Genomic DNA, 17,119 nt, shown 5'->3' with positions numbered 1-17,119 from the left:
GCTGAAACACTCTGCACCATTAGGATTGCTAAATGAATTGGTGATCCAATTGTGCTAAAGCTCAAAAATGAAGGATGCAAAGGTTTTATCGAAAGGGAAGTTAATCATGCTTTATCTAGTGTACCCCAAATCCCCAAGTTGTTCCTGCTTCCCCTTTGGTTTTACGACTGTTCCCTTTTTAGTACTTAGGGTAGGATATCTACTAACACAGTTATCTGTGCTAAAGGAGAATGATAGAATGACGGTGAAGATTGTCAAAGGATGCTAGTGTGTTTTAGTAATTTCTTTCATGGTGTGTTCTGGATTTTCCATTGAACTATTTATCTCTTTTTTCTAACTTCTGATAGTGCTGCTTTTACCAGGTGGTGGGGATTTTTTTTATTTCTTAATTTTAATTAAAAAGCCACCTCACAGCAAACCCCAAACCCAAAAGTAACTGTTTTTTTGCTATCTGATTTCCTTTCTGTTGCTGTTTGTGTGATACTGATATTTATTCTCTGCATTGGTAGGGAATGAAATGTTTAATAGAAAGACATATTCCCTTAAGTTTTTTGGTTTTTGCTTTTATCTGAAGATCATGGCATAGGAAAGACATTTTTGAAATCAAGGGTTTCGGTCTCCTTACTGAGTCATCTTAGCTGTGATTCCTGTCAATAGAAATTGTTTTAAGTAGTTTTCTATTAGCATTTTAATTTCTAATCTGACATAGTGAGGAAAGCTGAAATTCTTGGTATGAGGTAGCTGCTTGTGAGAAATCCATTGTCTGAGGTTGCCATGAATCAGCTCTACCAGAGCTATTTACTGCCACTTCTTGGCGGCTCTCAGGCTGCTCTCTCCTTCTGTAGCTTCCTTTGCATGCAGAAGGGGAAATCTTTGTTGTCTGATAACCTTGTGGGTTGTTTATTTAAAAGGTGTAGCAGTTGTTGCTGACGAGAGGGCTGAAGCAGATCTCTTTCACAGTGTATGAAGTCTGCTGTTTGATATTTCTGCTTTTGCTTCTTAGCTAAAGTTTTTCCATGTGCTGGTTGTATGGTTGGCCTTCAGAGGCTTTGTCTGAGTTTTGCAAGGGGACAGTTTTTGGTGATATCTGCTGAGATGCTGCTTCTCTGTAGTGCCCTGTGCTCAGGCATTTGGTTCTGAAACAAAGCTCTGACGTGTCCCTCTGCCTTGCTGCAGCACACCCTGCCTTGCCTGGTGGGGCTGAGTTACAGGGGAATGCAAGTGAGTGTGAATACTGTGTCTGAAGAACATGTGACTGAACCTGATTACGAACATACTTGAGGCACTTCAAGAATAAGTTGTTAGTGTATTATCAGGAATGTGCTTTGTGATGAAACAGTCAGTGGATTTTGAAATATATTTTTTTATACAAGAACTTGTTAAGGTGCATTTCAAATAATTTCATCATTGTGAAGTTGGAAGGATACAATCATACTGAAAAAAAACTTGATAAGTCATGTGACTTTAGTAGTGTAAAATGGAAATGTTGTACTGTCTATAAAACCAAATAAGGAAACCAATACAGTACGACTATTCTTTTTTAAAATTTCAAATGGTGATTTAGCACCACTTGTTTTCTATCACTTCATGTAGCAAATTGCCATTTCCAGGCCATTGTTTAAATGTCCAGCTACTGGTATGTAAGAAACCCCCATGGGTTTTGTGAGAATATGCTCTTATGTTAATCAATCCATTGCTGACTTGGGACTTGAATCTGAAGCACAGCAATAAAGCCAGCCAAGAAGTTATGAATGCTTCTAAGCTTGTTTTTTCCTGAGCATCAGTTGCTCTTCTGTCCTGTGGTACTGCTCCTCTCAGCCCTGCTTTGAGACCCGGGGATCATCTCGAGCACAATGCAGTCTGTCTCTGGGACTTTGTTCAGCAAGGGGTTACCTGGCTGCTGGGGCTTCCAATGGACCTCTTCTAAGGAAAGGGAGGCTGGTGACCATGAGGAGTCAAGGAAAGCTGAACTTAGTGTGAAAGTCTCTCAGGAACTGGGAATAAGAGTGTTAGAATTTTGGGAATGCCAGAAGATTGATGTCCCAGAGATAGAGGTGGGCTGCAAGATTTAGAGAAACATCAACAGCACAGTGAGGCCTCACTCTTTCTTCTGACTTGCCATCATTTTACCTCACTTTATAAAAATTATGTTGACCCCTCAGACTTCCTAGTTTATGGAAACCTCTCTCTTTTAATGGTTAGCATTTGGGGATTTTTCTGTGTGTGCTCCCTACCCATGCTTTCTTCAAGTGAAATAGTGCTCATAAGAACATCTCATAGAAGCTGAGAGACAGACTTACAAATCATCCATGTTTCTGCTTCTTTCCAGGGCATCTTTAACCTTTGTGTCTTAAAATCAGATCGGATTAGCAGAGAGAACTTTGAGCTGAATTTCCAGGATTAGCAATTACTTACTAGGTGTGTTGGGTAGTCTGAGGATTGTGTGCTTGTCACATCTGATCTTCTGAAGCCTGCATCAGTGCAGTTCAGCCAGAGGTACCTTTTATCCTCTCTTACAGTACCTGTCATCAGCAGTGCCAGTGTTATCTGTGTGATGGTGATGAAGCTCCCAATGCAAGAATCAACTTGGAGCGATTAATTGAAAAACATTGTCATTTCCTTCCATATAGTTCACTGAATTCTAGACTGCTGCTCCTGAGCGTGCTGGCATCCCTGTACAACAGATCATCTAAGTGTCCTGATTGTTTATATAGAGCAACTTTCCAGCTCTTTTGGTCTGGTTTTCCCTAATTATATTTTACAGTTGTGTTACGCAATACAGAAGCCACTTCAGGAGATCATTGCTTCAAGTATTGTTTGTGACGGTCTTCCATTAAGCCACAAATAATTTTTGAACTGTAACACTCTAAAAGAAGGTACAGTCTCCAGAGTGCAGAACCCCAGATTGGGATACTGGCCAGTGCTGTAGCTGTTGCCTTAGACTTTCTGCAGTGCCTCATAGATTTGATATTACTGTTCTTCTATGTTTTGTGTTGGATGAACCTATTAAATGTTTTTGTGTAATATAAGGGGGAAAGAAGAGTTTCCTAAGGTCAAGGTCCAAGTAATACAGAATTACACTTGCGGAAACAGCCTCAAGTTGCACCAGGGTAGGTTTAGGTTTTGTATTAGGAATAATTTCTTCACCAAAAGGGTTGTCAGGCTTTGGAAGAGGCTTTCCAGGTAAGTGGTGAAGACATCATTCCAGAAGGTATTTAAAAAATGTATAGATGTGGCACAGAGGAATATGGTTTAGGGTGGGCTTGGCAGTGCTGAATTAAGGGTTGGACTCAATGGTCTTTGACATCTTGTCCAACCTAAATGACTTTGTAATTCTCAAATGAGTAGTGATGAATGCTGAGAAACAACATATATGGCAGAGGGTCAGATGCATTAGTTTGGTAAAGCCTCACAATGTTTTGGGAGTACTGGTCACTATTCCTTTAAGTCTTTTATCCCAATGCTTCCTCAAAATGAATACTCTTTGTACTTTGGGTTATACTTTGCTTTTCTCAATAGTTTTTTTTTGATTGTGTCTGTATGGTTTCTGAAGTACATGTTGTATTTGAGATGCAGAAACAGCAACTCAGTATAATTTATATTTTCTAATTTGTTTCTTCCTTTTCCTTGTGACTATTGTTTTGTGTTGTTGTTTGACTGTGTCTGGGTTTTGAGCTGCTGATTTTTATTTTTTAGTTCTTTTAATAAAAGGCATTACAATGACTGGCTCATTTTTCATTCTGGAGTGGTAAATAACTTGGAGACTACCATTGTGCATGCATAGTTTTCTCTATTTTTCCTCCACAAATGTTCCTTTGTTTTTATTAATGCCTAATTTCTCATTCTGTCTTACCACAAAATGGCCAGCTGTTGTAAGTGGTCATAAGCAGCTATTTACAGTCATGCCTAGGCTGAACATTTTGTAAGGGCTCTTGAGTGTGAAGCATTATTTCCTCTTACAAAACAAATTAGTTTTAACTCACATGATAGCTAGTTCTACTTGTCCTGTAGGGACATCACAATTTCTTAAGGACTGAGTGGGTTAGTGTTCGTGTTTGCATCCTCATTTGGATACAGGTTCCACTTGTTGAAACACATTTCCTTTTCTCAACATACACTTCTGAGGGTTTTAGTCCTTTTAGAAATTCCTCTCTGAAAACCATTTTCAACACGGTGTCATTTTGCTCATTCCAATGTGCCTTTTTAGTCTGTCTTTAGTAAGCATCTGCATTTTTATATTGGTTCTTTGAAACTAAATTCTGCTGTATCAGATTTTTTTCTGATTCCAGAAACATTTTAACACTTGAATAATTTTTAGTTACTCTTCAGAAACAATTTATCCTAGGAAGTTCATCTTTCTTCTGTTCTCTTTTTGTGCCAAGAAGCAATCACTTAAAATTTCTAAACTGATTGAACTGTATAGATTAAGTATATTTTCTTTTTGTACCTTAATGTTCATATGAAGATAAATTAATCATTAGCCTTTAATACACCTTTCACCCTCATCTCAAGGATGTGAGTCATTATTACTGTCCTGATTTGGAGGCCAGTCATAAGATCCTAACTATGTTTTAATCCTGGACTGCAGTTTTGTACGTGAGGGGTTTTACAACTTATATGCAAGACTCTTCCTGTGGTTTGTTTATTCTTTTGCCCTATGAACCTGATCTTTATATGTAGTTATCCTTTTTTTAAAACAGGCAACTCAATTCAATTTTGTGCTTTATTCATTTGATCTAAAATATTAAAATGACGATAAAGTTACAAATTTAATATGAACCTGCTTGATTCTTTTCTGATACACTTCCCAGGTCTATAGAAAGTTGAAATTACCCACTTTCTAAAGACTAGCTTTTGTAGGCATTTCTTTGGGTAAATTTGTCTAAATTATCTATAACTGATTTCTCATCATGGTTAGCTGATGAGCCATTCATACATTTCCCTTCTTGTATCTGAAGTTAATTGAAATGCCCATGTGCAGAAATAGGTTCTGCTGCTGTTACTTCGTATGCAATTCTTTTCCTTATTATTTACAAGCAAAGTCTGTAGAATTGGAGAACAATGTAATCTGCACCTTGAAGGATATCCGAACAAATTGCTTTTGAAAAAAGCATGAAGGATATATGGCTTACAGATCCTATGCTCTGTAAACATAGATGATTTCAAGACTTGTGTTTCAAGCACCTATAAGCTCTTACTTTATTGAAAGTTTGTAGAACTAGTGTTTTGGCATGGCTACTTGGATATTGAACTCTTCTTTTACTAGAAATTAAAAATAAATATCCTGTTTTTACTGAATATGTCCTTCTAAATTAATGGTTCATCACATTCCTTCATTTAAAGCTTTTCATATTAGATATATGGTTCTAAAATACAATATTCTGATATTCAAATATCAGGGGGTTGTTTGTTTTTTGACTCATCCTTGGTTCCACTTTCTCTCACTTTGCTTTATATTGTTTGCCTGTTATAATAAATTAAAGAGCAACAGTGGTCTAGAATGGAGAAAGGTTAAAATATTATTATTTTTATACTCTAACTTTATCTTCATTGAGTTAGTATCTGCTGTCTCATGATCAGAGCAGAAACTATGTCAGGAGAAACTCAGATTAAAAATAGGTCTTAAATGTTTTCTGCCCTTCTTTTCTCTTCTGGAGAAAACCAGTAAAGAGATAGAAGCATCATGGGTTATTATTCTTGCCGGCATCTCGATATGTCCTAACTTTTTTTCCTGCTTGGATAATTAAATTTTACACAAGATCATTAGTCTTGCAAGATGTTTCTCTTCTACTGTAACAGCTGGCTAGGGAGTTGGAGAAGCTAAATTGCTCCCCATGTTGGCATGGCCTCAGGTAGCTAGTAGCAAGAGGAAAAAAATCCAGTGGCCTATTTAGAAGATCAGAAAGAAGACTACTTCATAATATATGGAGGAATAACAGTTGCCCCTTTTAGAGAAGGTAAAATTACAACAACAATGTCTTTTCTTATTGCAAAGAAAATTAAAGTAGAAAATGACGTTTTATTTCTGGCAATCTGGTCTTTTCCCATTGGCAAGATTGAACTTCAAACTGGCTGCAGCAGACCTTAAAGATGTAGATTGTTTCATAGAAAAGATGGTGTGGTAATGACTACCAAAGGAAGGGATCCTCAATCAACTACTGTAATTGCGAAATTGTGGGTTTTATTTTACACTGTTATTAGCATAGTATGTATTTCTGAAAGTTGCAGATTTTCACTTTTATTGTTGTTGCCTTAGACTTAGCATTGTCAGGCTTGGACTTTTGTCAATATAGGGATATTTCTGAAGATCATTTAAGTTTCTTATGATACTTCTGCATTGTCTGTCTTGGTTAATTTGGTGATTTTTTGTTTTGGTTTGTTTTTATTTGTTCTTGTTTTTTTGTATTTCTTCAGATAAGTTTTACAGTAATGTTCAAATACGTGTTTTGGCTCGCATGGAAAATATTTAGTCTTTTGCCTGCCATTTCCTCATTAATTTAAAGTTTAAACTACCTTTTAAAAGAAAGAACTAAGTAGGCAAGGCTTTCTGCATTTAAAGTAAATTAGTTTCTCTTTATCATTCCCTTTTTTATTTAAATATTTCTCTTGATGCAGGCAATTAGGTGTGCAACTATATTAGCTTTTGACTGCATTTCCCTGGGAATTGTATTGTATCATTGCAGTTCCATTTTCTTGAACATATAAATCATGCAATTGGAATATATGTATGTGGGAAATATTAGTTATCCCCTGAATTACAGATCCTACATAATTACTAGGTGTAAGTTATTTCTGATGTGCCTCTCATGCCCCTCAACTTGAATCTCTTTAATATCTCTGTTGTACTTTTTTTAAAATTGTCTGGAAAATAGTGTTAATATTATTGATAGTATATCCTAAAAGTGTGCTCTTGAACTTTGATTTAGTTGAGGAGCTTTTGATGCTGAATTGTTTGCAGTCTATCAGTTACTTTCGTTTGTGTTAATTTGCAAATCATACCAATAACTTCTGAGAAACTTTAGGGCTTTGTAATCACTATTCCATACTCCTTATGAAAAAGAGTGTTAGTACAGGTTGTAGTTATTTACTTTTTGTAGCAGCTTGGCAATGTTATGTGTCAATTAGCAGTTATTTCACACTTTCTGTTAAGTAATTCACAGCTGAATTCCTAGGACAGTGTCGTAGTTGGTAGTAGGGCAATTTCCACCTGAATTTGGGAAGAGTGGTTGCTTTTTAAGTGACAGGTCTTGTTGAAAACTTCTGATATGTTCTAGTCAAGTAAAAGTGTCAAACTGATTTCATTTGCCATCTCTTAGCAATTTGGTGTTCTCTGATGTTACAGTGCAGCACGTGTGTGTCAGCACAGCACATGACATCTGTCTGGTGCTGTTACTGGTTGTGATGCAAAAGTGAGGCTACATAAGTAACTAAATAAAGTACTGAGTCATTCAGTGCCTGAGATTATAGTTATGGTAAGTGTATTTTGAAAAAAATCGTACCTCGCTGAGGTCAGTTCTCAATGTTCAACACTTCTTGTCTGTTGGGAAATAATTGGTAATTTCTGCATTTTCCCATATGTGTGTGGTTTTAATGAGAAGGAATTTCTTCTAAACAAAAATCCAATTAACTATGAAAACTTTGTATATGTGTTTCTTGTTTCTTAACAGCACAACTTGGAGACTATAATGCTTCAGTGCATTGCTCAGGATATCTTTCAAATTACAACTTCATACCAGAGCAGAACAAAGATTTTCTTACCAAAGTAGAAACGCTACATGAGCAACACAGGTAATGTGAACTTTTAGTTCTCTCTCATCTCTTGAGCTTTTAAAGAAAAAAAAGATGTCAAAAGGAAGACTCGATTTCTTAGTAGTTTCATTTCAACAGCCAGTTGTATTTTATGTAGCTGTTAAATAAAACACTTGGGTTTATCATAGAGATGCTAGTTTAATTATATTCAGAGTATGATGCTAATGTATTGAAACATTTAAATAAATTTCTAGTTATAACCTCCAGGAGATTAGTTAGCCTTAAATATTATTGAAGTCAACAATCTAGAACACTATACTAGATGTTTGAGGAGTTTGCTGCATGAAGAACATTTGATCATTTTTCAAATTCTACAGATTTTTTTTTCTATATATGTAGGAAAAACTCCAAGAAATACCATAGCCATAAACCACTTCAATTAACTTTGTGCTTTCGTTCTCCTCTCCTGAGTGTAATACAAAGGCTTCAACAGATTATTCCAGTCAGTGCGCTGCTAATTATTTTTTCTGACCCTCCTGATTTGTCTCTTGTAAGACTGCAGCTTTGGAATTAGTGGTGTTGATCAGATACTTGCAAGCGGAATGCAAATATACCAATCTAAGAAATTGTCTGTGAGCAAATGAAATCCAAATCTCTGTAGACTTGTTTTCTTGTCTGTATCTTAACTGCAGCAGAGCTAATTCCCTGCTCTCTTAGTTTCTTTGATTTATACCCTGAAATGTTTCCATTTTCATGTCTTCCTAGTGTCCCTCAGCTGCCTTTTTCTCATCTTTCAATACTCTTTTTTTTCCTCTGGTTTCTTTACTGCCAGTGGGTGTAGTGAGTAGTTCTGAACTTCACGTGTGGTCCCTAGGCATCCAGAGCAGTCCTTGTCATTTATAGGGCAAAAGAAGATAACCACTGAACTCTAAACTCCAGCTGTCCTTTCTGTTGGAGATACTAATCTGGGCTGCTTTCCAAACAGTTCATGTTCAAGCACACAATAGCTGATGCTTCTTTCTACTCCTTCCACATTAATTTGCAGTTTCCAGTAGGCTCAGTAGTTTTTTGAAGGGAAGTTTTTAGACAGGAATGAATAAACCTGCTTGTCTTTTGGAAGCAGTCACCTTAGAGACCAGTGAGGGAAGTTTCTGAAGAGTTTTGGATTGGCTGGGTTGAGCTCAGGTATTTAGTGCTGTGGTAGCAAGAGATATAAAACTGCAGAGGAAAGATCAGAAGTAAGCATTGGTCCAGACTAAGGTGTGGTGGGGTCTGTTGGAAAGACTCCTTTCTTCTCTGTGTCCTTTCAGTGATATCAGTGCTTTCAGTGATATCAGTGCTTTCCGTGTCTTTGGGGTGAAGAAGCCTTGATGGTTGAGAAGTTTAACATCTGTATTGGAATTAACAGAGGTGTTGGTAATTGAAGGTCTGAATAAAAATACTGAGTAAATTGAACTTGAACATTTTTTTTTTTTTATTGTTTTAACACATCTCTAGAAACTTAGCTATTAAGGCCAATTTACTTCAGAGTGCAAGGAGAGGCAGACAAATTGTTGTATACCCTGGCAGTATTTCTTACATACTCCTTTGGCATTCCTGTGTCTCAGACATGAATTTGACTAGGTCAGTGCCAAGAGCATACTTGGCAAGAATGGTTCTGGTGTTCACCAGATCTGCTAGGAAGAAAAGATGGAAAGGAAGAATTCATTTTTTTACCTTTGAGAGAACGTTGTTCCTTTGGAATGAAATTTCTGCTAATCTGGATTAAAAAATATTGCTGTAAACCGTATAGGTTATCTGTAAGTTATTATAGCTTTGAAATTGGTATTCTTATATTACAGGGTTTCAAAGCCAACCCTATAAACATCTATCCTTTTTTCATTCTTTAGTGTCTATGCTTTGGGAAACTTTCACAAAGGAAAATAAAAAGGCCTGAATTGCTGAAATACAGACATGAGAAGTTATGTTATGTCTTGTTATGTGCTGTAACTCAGTGCAAAGTTTTTGTTACCTAGATCTTATGTTGCTTTTCAAAATCTGAGGAAGTACTCCCTGAACAAATCCATGTCACACTGTTCAGTGGACAGTATGTAGCTGTTAAGAAAGCAGCTATTGTCATGTTGAATTTTTATAGCTTCAGAAATTTTCCTTTTATGTTCATCCCTAAATCCATAGGGGGATTTTTCTGTATATAGTTGCTTCTAATGTGGTTTTCCTGCTGTGTTTTGCATAGTAACATAAGCAGCCTGAGATCTTAGGATGGAGATATTGTCCAAATTGGTAAGGTTTTCATAGTGCTTGCTAGATCCAGCCATCAGTTTGGAGAGAAGGATGCATTTGAAACTAAATAGGATTCTTGTATTCCACATGAGGTTCACTAGTCCTTGGGTATCAACAACTACAAAAATTGGAACATCAAGACCAGTTTCCTCTTGCCTGTTTATCTCACTGAATAATTACCATCTGCTTAGGGACCGGAAGGTTTCATTTCACCTTTAATTGAGTAGGAGAGTGTAACAACAATGAGTAAAAAACCTAAGTCAGGTCTGAGATACTTGTTGGCCCTTCAAGACTCAAGGCATGACTGGTCTAGTGTAGATGGAGTATACAAATTGAGAATTAAAATTTGCAGGCATATCTTGTTAGTGTGCAGCAGATGTTCTGAACAAAGTACTTGATCAAAATATTTAAAATTACAGCAATGTACCCTTGCAAACATATTCAACATCCTTTTATAAAACAAAATGGTCATTTCACATTGGTTTGCTTCTATAATTTTCTGACACAGTGAAAGATAGAGGGTCTACTAGTGTTTTTCAGAATCAAGCTGACAATAGTAGACAATAGTACATGTAGATCCGAGAAACCAGTTTAGCTCAGTATTGTGATAAGCTGAGCAGTTTTCTTCATTTTCGCTCTTTTTTCTTGATATTGCGCCATCCTCAAGCCATGCTGACCATGGCTTTCCAGTTCAAGGTAGCTTTGAGTTTTCTGCAGCATGATGTAAGATTTCCTAGAGTGGCAGTTTCAGGGCATTGTACTTGGATGGCTTTGCATTTAAAAAGAGGGATATTAATTGGAAGTAATAGAGGCTGGAGTACTTAACGTAACTCAATATTATGTCAACTTTGTGCAGGTTGTACCTAAATTGCATTTGATTATGTGATTTTATGCATGTTGTTTTGGAAGCTTACCTAGCAAAGAGTTGTTCTTACCTGTATTTATAGAAGCTTTCTTGAAGATGAGAAGGTCAAATGCTTTTATGATTTTAATGTCTTAGCTGCAGGAGAAAAAAATATTTTAGGACTTACAGATTTTAGGTTAACTCAGATGGCTTTTCCTTGTGAGTTTCATAACTTTAACTTTTAGTCTGTTCTCTCCCCTTTATTTTATTAGTGCATTTGTACTTCTTACCTTTCTTCTACATGACTACTTTCTGAGAGACTATGAAATGCACAATATTTACAGATACAGCTTCCTATTAAAATGTCACATTTTATAGGGGAATTATTTCCTTATCTCTTTGAACATAACAGATAACAAAGATTTTTTCTAAAAATAGCTAGTCCAGAGTAATAAAATCACATATAATTGACCTAATTTTTTGGGAGTACTTTAGCAGGGCATTCACCAGTAAAGAAATTGTGGCACTACTTAATGTGGGGTTATTTCTGAGACACTGGACTTCAGCATTCTTCTGGTTTTATACATTTGGAATAAATATGATATAATATCTTTTACTGTTGACTTTTCTGTGGTTCATATTTATTATTTTTTCCCTTCTTCTAGTGGCCTCAAGCAATCTGAAGCAGAGTCCTGCTATATAAATATAGCAAGAACACTTGAATTCTATGGAGTGGAATTGCACAGTGGTAGAGTATGTTTACATTGTAATTTTTCCCTTGAAAAGTAAATTTATATGGTTTTTTTACATTAATTAATAGTAGTAAAAAAGAGTAATATTTAAGTGCTGACTTTATCATCTCTATTTTTAAGTAGAGGTGGATAATTTTTCAATAACTTATGTGTGACATAGCTGCTAGAATTTCAGCCAAATAAGCTAGAGTTTCTCAAAGTGTAATAAAGTATTTTTAAGATAAACTATTTGACTACTGCAATATATTTTGCTTAATAATTTTACAAAGGTTTCTGAGTGTCTTAGCATGAAAGAAAATGAAATGGTCTGTTTAGTGCTGTTAGTTGGCAGGTGTTTTAAGAGTTTAATTTCTCTGAATTTCTAGCACTAATTTCTGAAGTGTTAAGAATATAGAGGGTTTTTCTTGTTTAAATTCCTGTATTCCTGTATTCCAGGCTAAATCTAAGTATTTAACAGTGTGAGTGATGACCAGTAAAAATGTATTTGAACTCTTTCAGATATGGGGTGTTCATTGATAAGAAATGTGTCTTCGTATTTCACTGTCTACTACAATTTCATTTTTTGACCACACTATTCATCTGAAGTGAATCCCCAAAATGCTTTTTTATTTGCATCCTAGTGTACAAGTTACTATTAAGCACCTTTTGTGCTTCTGTGTAATAGTAAATTGTTTTTGTACAGGACTTGTAGTGTAAAAACCAAAGGAAGTGTACTACAGATAATTGATTTTGTAGGTGAAGATGACTTCTAGTTTTCCTAACATTTTTTGAGGTTTGTTAATAATCCTGACACTGAGAGTTAGAATAAAAAATGGATAAATTTCTTTAATGATGAGGAAGGAATAGAATGAGTCATTTGCTTCCTTCAGCATATTTTCTTCTTGTTTTTCTTTATACTGCCACAAATAAGTGAGTGTTGCATTGAATTTCTAGAAATTCCTAAAATACTATGAAGCCACTATAATTACATTTATATTAATGAAATACAGTGATCAAAAGGTAGACACATAATAATGGATAAAAGTAGAAAGAAAAGGAAATTGTTAAATCTGACTTTGTATAGTCTGTCTATTAGGTCATCTGTCATCTTTCTACTTTATTGAAGAAGCTCTTAGTGTTACACTTGAGATCACTATATGCACTTAACTTGATTGGATATTTTCCTTTTAACTTCTATTATAGCCTAGTATTTTGATAAGTCAGCTTGAGTGCTAAGACTTTCCACACTAGACTGTGACCATTCTCTTCATATTGACAGGATGCTGTTTCTGAAAGCTCTTCCAATTTCCATTATCCTTCCTGAGCTGCAGGCCACTGAACTGCATGCAGGGTGTCAGTAGTGGTTTTACCAGTGCCAGCAGTGATAATAGACTGGATTCAGACATTTTTAGCTAAATGAAATTTCACTGCAGACAATTTTGCTATTGTTTCCATTAAAAAAAAATAGTTTTATCAAAATTCTTTTTTTTTAAGGATGAAATATTTGAAGCGATCTGGATTTTCTAGCCATTGAACTAGACATCTAGATGTTTAGAAGCTGCTAGGAAGGAAATAGAACCCAAACCATAAAATATCATGCCACTTTTCAAATTGAGTTTCAATATCATTTGAATGTTGATCTTCATTTTTCCTCTCCCTTCCTTATCTCAGAGTAGGTAATGGAAAAAGAAAAGTACAGAGAAGGATAACAATCATGAATGTTTAAAGGAAAAGCCTTCTGTAGCAGGTGAACAGCATGGAGAAAGTGAATAGCCAACAAGATCTTCAGTCTACCCAAAAAGAGACAGGTTTAAGTAAAGGAACTTTTCCCACAATGCTGCAGTTGAACTGTAAGGGTTCATTCTGATTTAATGGATGCTCAAGGTGAAATAGCTGTCAGGAGCAGTCAGGCAGTCACTGGAGTCCATTAAATATAAAAGGAGCTTCTAAACCAGGAAATCCTCTACCTGTAAATGACCTGAAGCTGAGAAGGGAAGTCATTAGTCGGGGCGTAGTTGATTGTCTCTGAAGTTTTGTCCTTCCAAAACATCAGTTGCAAGTCCCTGTTTGGATTGAATGCCATGAGGCAAACCTCTCAACCAACATGAGGTTGGTCTTGCTCCCTGTAAGAAGTTTACAGTGAAGGTTTATAAGCTGCTTCTTCAGAGGCTACTATGTCCTGCCCCTGCTTTGGCAGGGATGTGTAGTGCCTCCTGATATTCCCCCCCCCCCCCCCCCCCCCCCCACTACTGCTTTTAAATCATCCTTCCAATTTTGTCACATCCCAGTGCCTTGACAGATTTAGCAGGGGCTAATTAAACTGTGTCTCTGTGAAAGGCTTTATCTCTGTGGATTCTGATGATCTTGTTCCTCTTAGATTGTGTATGGCAGAAGAACCAGGTAACACTTAGCTTTTATACTAATGGCCCAAATAAGTTGGTGCTCCTGTACTGGTGGTTGAGAGTGGGATACTCTTGGATGATGTTTCTTGACAAGCAGATGGATATATAGTTTCCTTTTTTTTTTTTTGTTTTATGATACAAAGCTAAATATTTAATATAAGTGTAAGCCTTTTTTTTAGCAACTTATTAAACACGCAACTTCATTCTGAGCTCAGTTTTCATTTGCAAACACGTCTGCTTTTTTTCTGATGAAGAATCTGAACTGCTAAAATATTAAAATATGCGATAGTATTAGGAGACTCAAGAGAGTGAATTCAATATCTTAAAACGATATTGATATTTCTTGAATTTCTAATCTCCTTTTCACTCTGGACCACTATTCCCTCTGCTCAATAATTAATCTGCTGTTAACTTATCCTTCATTTCAAGATAGGAAATTTTTTGAATCAATATTATTTCCCTATCTACAAAAATCAAAATGGTAATTGTAAATTAAATCAAATATGAATCAGTACTTCACTACCTAGATGCCTGGCGTGACAATTTTTTACAACTTTTTATTATTATCTTCATAATGTTACCTGTTTTTTAATAAAAATATGCATGCTATTTCTTTCTTATGAAATTTAACAGCATGTTTTGAAAGTGAAATAACTGTACATCAGTATCATTTTTCGTTAAAGAGACCCTCTCTTTTTGCTATTCCAGCATCTGGTTTTGGTGTTTCTTAGGCCTAATACAAGAGAATTCATAATAACAAATAACATGGGAGCTTAGTGGTTTGGGCTGGTGCAGAGGAGGGTAAGGAATGAACTTTGTTCTGACAAAGCTTCTGGAGAAAATAGAGTAGTTTAGCCTAATTAATCCCCATCAAGTGTTTTAGATAATCCTTTGTTTCTACTTAATCATGTCGATTCTGAGGTTTTACTTTAAAAGCTGTTTTTTCTTCACAGTATTGATTTTTAAAAGCAGAAAGCTAGAGTGAGCTCAAAGTGCTAATAATACAATTTTCTACCCTGCTTTAGGGTGGCCGTATCATGGCAGAAACAACTAAACTGTAGGCACTTAATCTCCTGAATACCTCAGTGTTTTTCCCAAGTATTAAAATACAGGGATGTCACTTCTGGATTCCTGTATTATGCTTTGCAAATTAGGTTAGCCTTCACTCATTCATGGGCCTGTAACACACTTCTGTTCAACTGTTTTTAAAGGATTTATTGTAGACTTTCCACAGTATTGTCAGAGCACATGCTACCTGTTCTATTTTCCCGTACCGTACTAATATAAAGAACTTGGGGTTGGACATGGAGGAAAGCCATATATTAATTGAGCCCAGAGTACCATCTAGAGGAGCAACTGTGCTACTGAAGGCTTTAAGAGAATCTGCTACCATTGGCTGTCCTTTAAAAACAATCTGAAACTGCTTTTGAGTCAAACCTGATATTTGAAACAATGGATTCTACTTACATGTGGATTTATGTATGCATTTAGGTCTGTTTAGAAATCCATGTAGTGACACATTAGTGTGTATTGATCATAAGAACTGGGAAGCCAAGATTTATAACTTCTTTAACATTGGTCTGTGTTTAGGCTCAAAATGACCATTCAGCATCCTCCTCTCTGCCTTTTTGGTTTGGGTTTTTTTAAACTCAAATCTTTGCTTATATGTTTTCTCTTAAGTATCTCAGTACCTAGAAAGGATTGTAAAATTCTGGGGTTTTTTTCCCCAGTTGCATGTGTTAAGCTAATGCACAGCTTTTGGTTTAGTTAATAATGGATTTTATTTACTGTATGAAATATTCATGTACACGTGAATTACTCCAACATATTCTCATGTGGGAAATTTTAGTCACCTCCTGTGCAGTCTTTCTTGGTAAGAGCTTTTAGGAAAAAGTAAGGAATTTTTTCCTCTCTTTTTTTTAACAGCATGTAATCAGGCAATTTTTGTTCAGGTCCCAAAATTCTGTGACATTTACCTGACTAATCTTGGAAAGTATTTCAACTTCTTTCCTGAAATAATAAGGTTAGACTTGCAAATTTACTCTTGATGCAGACCTAAGGAACATCCAGGGTAGTAGGATGAACGTTACAACTTTTATGAATGAATAATATTTAGAGTGTGTAATAGATAACATCAAAGGAAGGAGATGTGTAAAAATCAAAACTCAAAAATGTCATTGATTTTATTCCTGAAGTGTAGCAATTTAGGTATAGAAAGCTTGAAAATATATTTATTAGTAGATAAATGTGAATGACACAAACTGCATCTGTGTTCTTACAGTATTTTTCTTTTTTAGGATCTCCATAATCTAGATCTTATGATTGGGATTGCATCCAGTGGAATTGCTGTATATAGAAAACTCATCTGTACAAGCTTCTATCCCTGGTAAATTCCTGTATTGTAAAGAAATATGTCCAGTTTTTTCAATTTTACGTCCATTTGCTTTCTCATTTTTTCCAAAGAAGCCTACAATACACATATTTGTTCTTTATGGAATATTGTATTATTTTCTTGTGCTTAGATGAAAACAAAAACTTGCCTAGGCAAGTTTTTAAGACTTTTGAAGTCCTTGCACTGTGTGAAGTCTTGATCAAGTTAATTTACGTACAGGTATGAGTAGATTATTAGGAGGACCTTGAGGTCTTAGAGATTTGCTGCTGTTGTGCCCAATAATATGTCTCTTTAAAAACAAATTAATCAGTATTGCTATTAAAGTTCAGCCCCTAATTCAGTCTGAATTAAGTTCAGTCTGAACTTTTTAACATGGCATTCAGCAAGAAGACACTTCTTGGAGTAGAAATGTAAAACGAGGTTTTTAGAGTTTCAGATTTTCAGGAAGTAAAATAATATAATTTAGACATTTTTAAATGTCATCAAATATGGGTGTATAACATTAACAAGCAGGTGAGAGACTTTCACATTATTCTCTGATACATAAAACATTAAAATGCATGATTGTGCTGTAGAAATTCACCTCTGCAAAGAAATAATGTGCACAGGAACTCTGATAGGAATGACATGAGAAGTTACATAAGCTATAATTTTTTTTAAGTGCTTTTGGGCTTTATTAGTTATATCATACTAAAATTATAACCTGAATAAGAAATCATAT

The 17,119-nt window shown here is 35.5% G+C and overlaps 1 protein-coding gene across 5 annotated transcripts in view; it reads left to right on the top strand.

Annotated features, from left to right (window-relative positions):
* Positions 1-17,119, top strand: part of PTPN3 (protein tyrosine phosphatase non-receptor type 3) — a 124,108-nt gene that overhangs the window by 45,113 nt on the left and 61,876 nt on the right. For all 5 annotated transcript variants that reach the window (XM_064705611.1, XM_064705609.1, XM_064705610.1 and 2 more), the window contains exons 8-10: positions 7,668-7,788; positions 11,539-11,626; positions 16,304-16,392. In XM_064705611.1, the coding sequence (XP_064561681.1) occupies positions 7,668-7,788; positions 11,539-11,626; positions 16,304-16,392 (298 nt within the window). The remainder of the gene's footprint in view (positions 1-7,667; positions 7,789-11,538; positions 11,627-16,303; positions 16,393-17,119) is intronic.

The sequence above is a fragment of the Zonotrichia leucophrys genome, chromosome 2 (assembly GCF_028769735.1).
Source record: "Zonotrichia leucophrys gambelii isolate GWCS_2022_RI chromosome 2, RI_Zleu_2.0, whole genome shotgun sequence".
In the NCBI taxonomy this organism is placed as follows: Eukaryota; Metazoa; Chordata; class Aves; order Passeriformes; family Passerellidae; genus Zonotrichia; species Zonotrichia leucophrys.
This window is presented reverse-complemented; position numbering and strand designations above follow the sequence as displayed.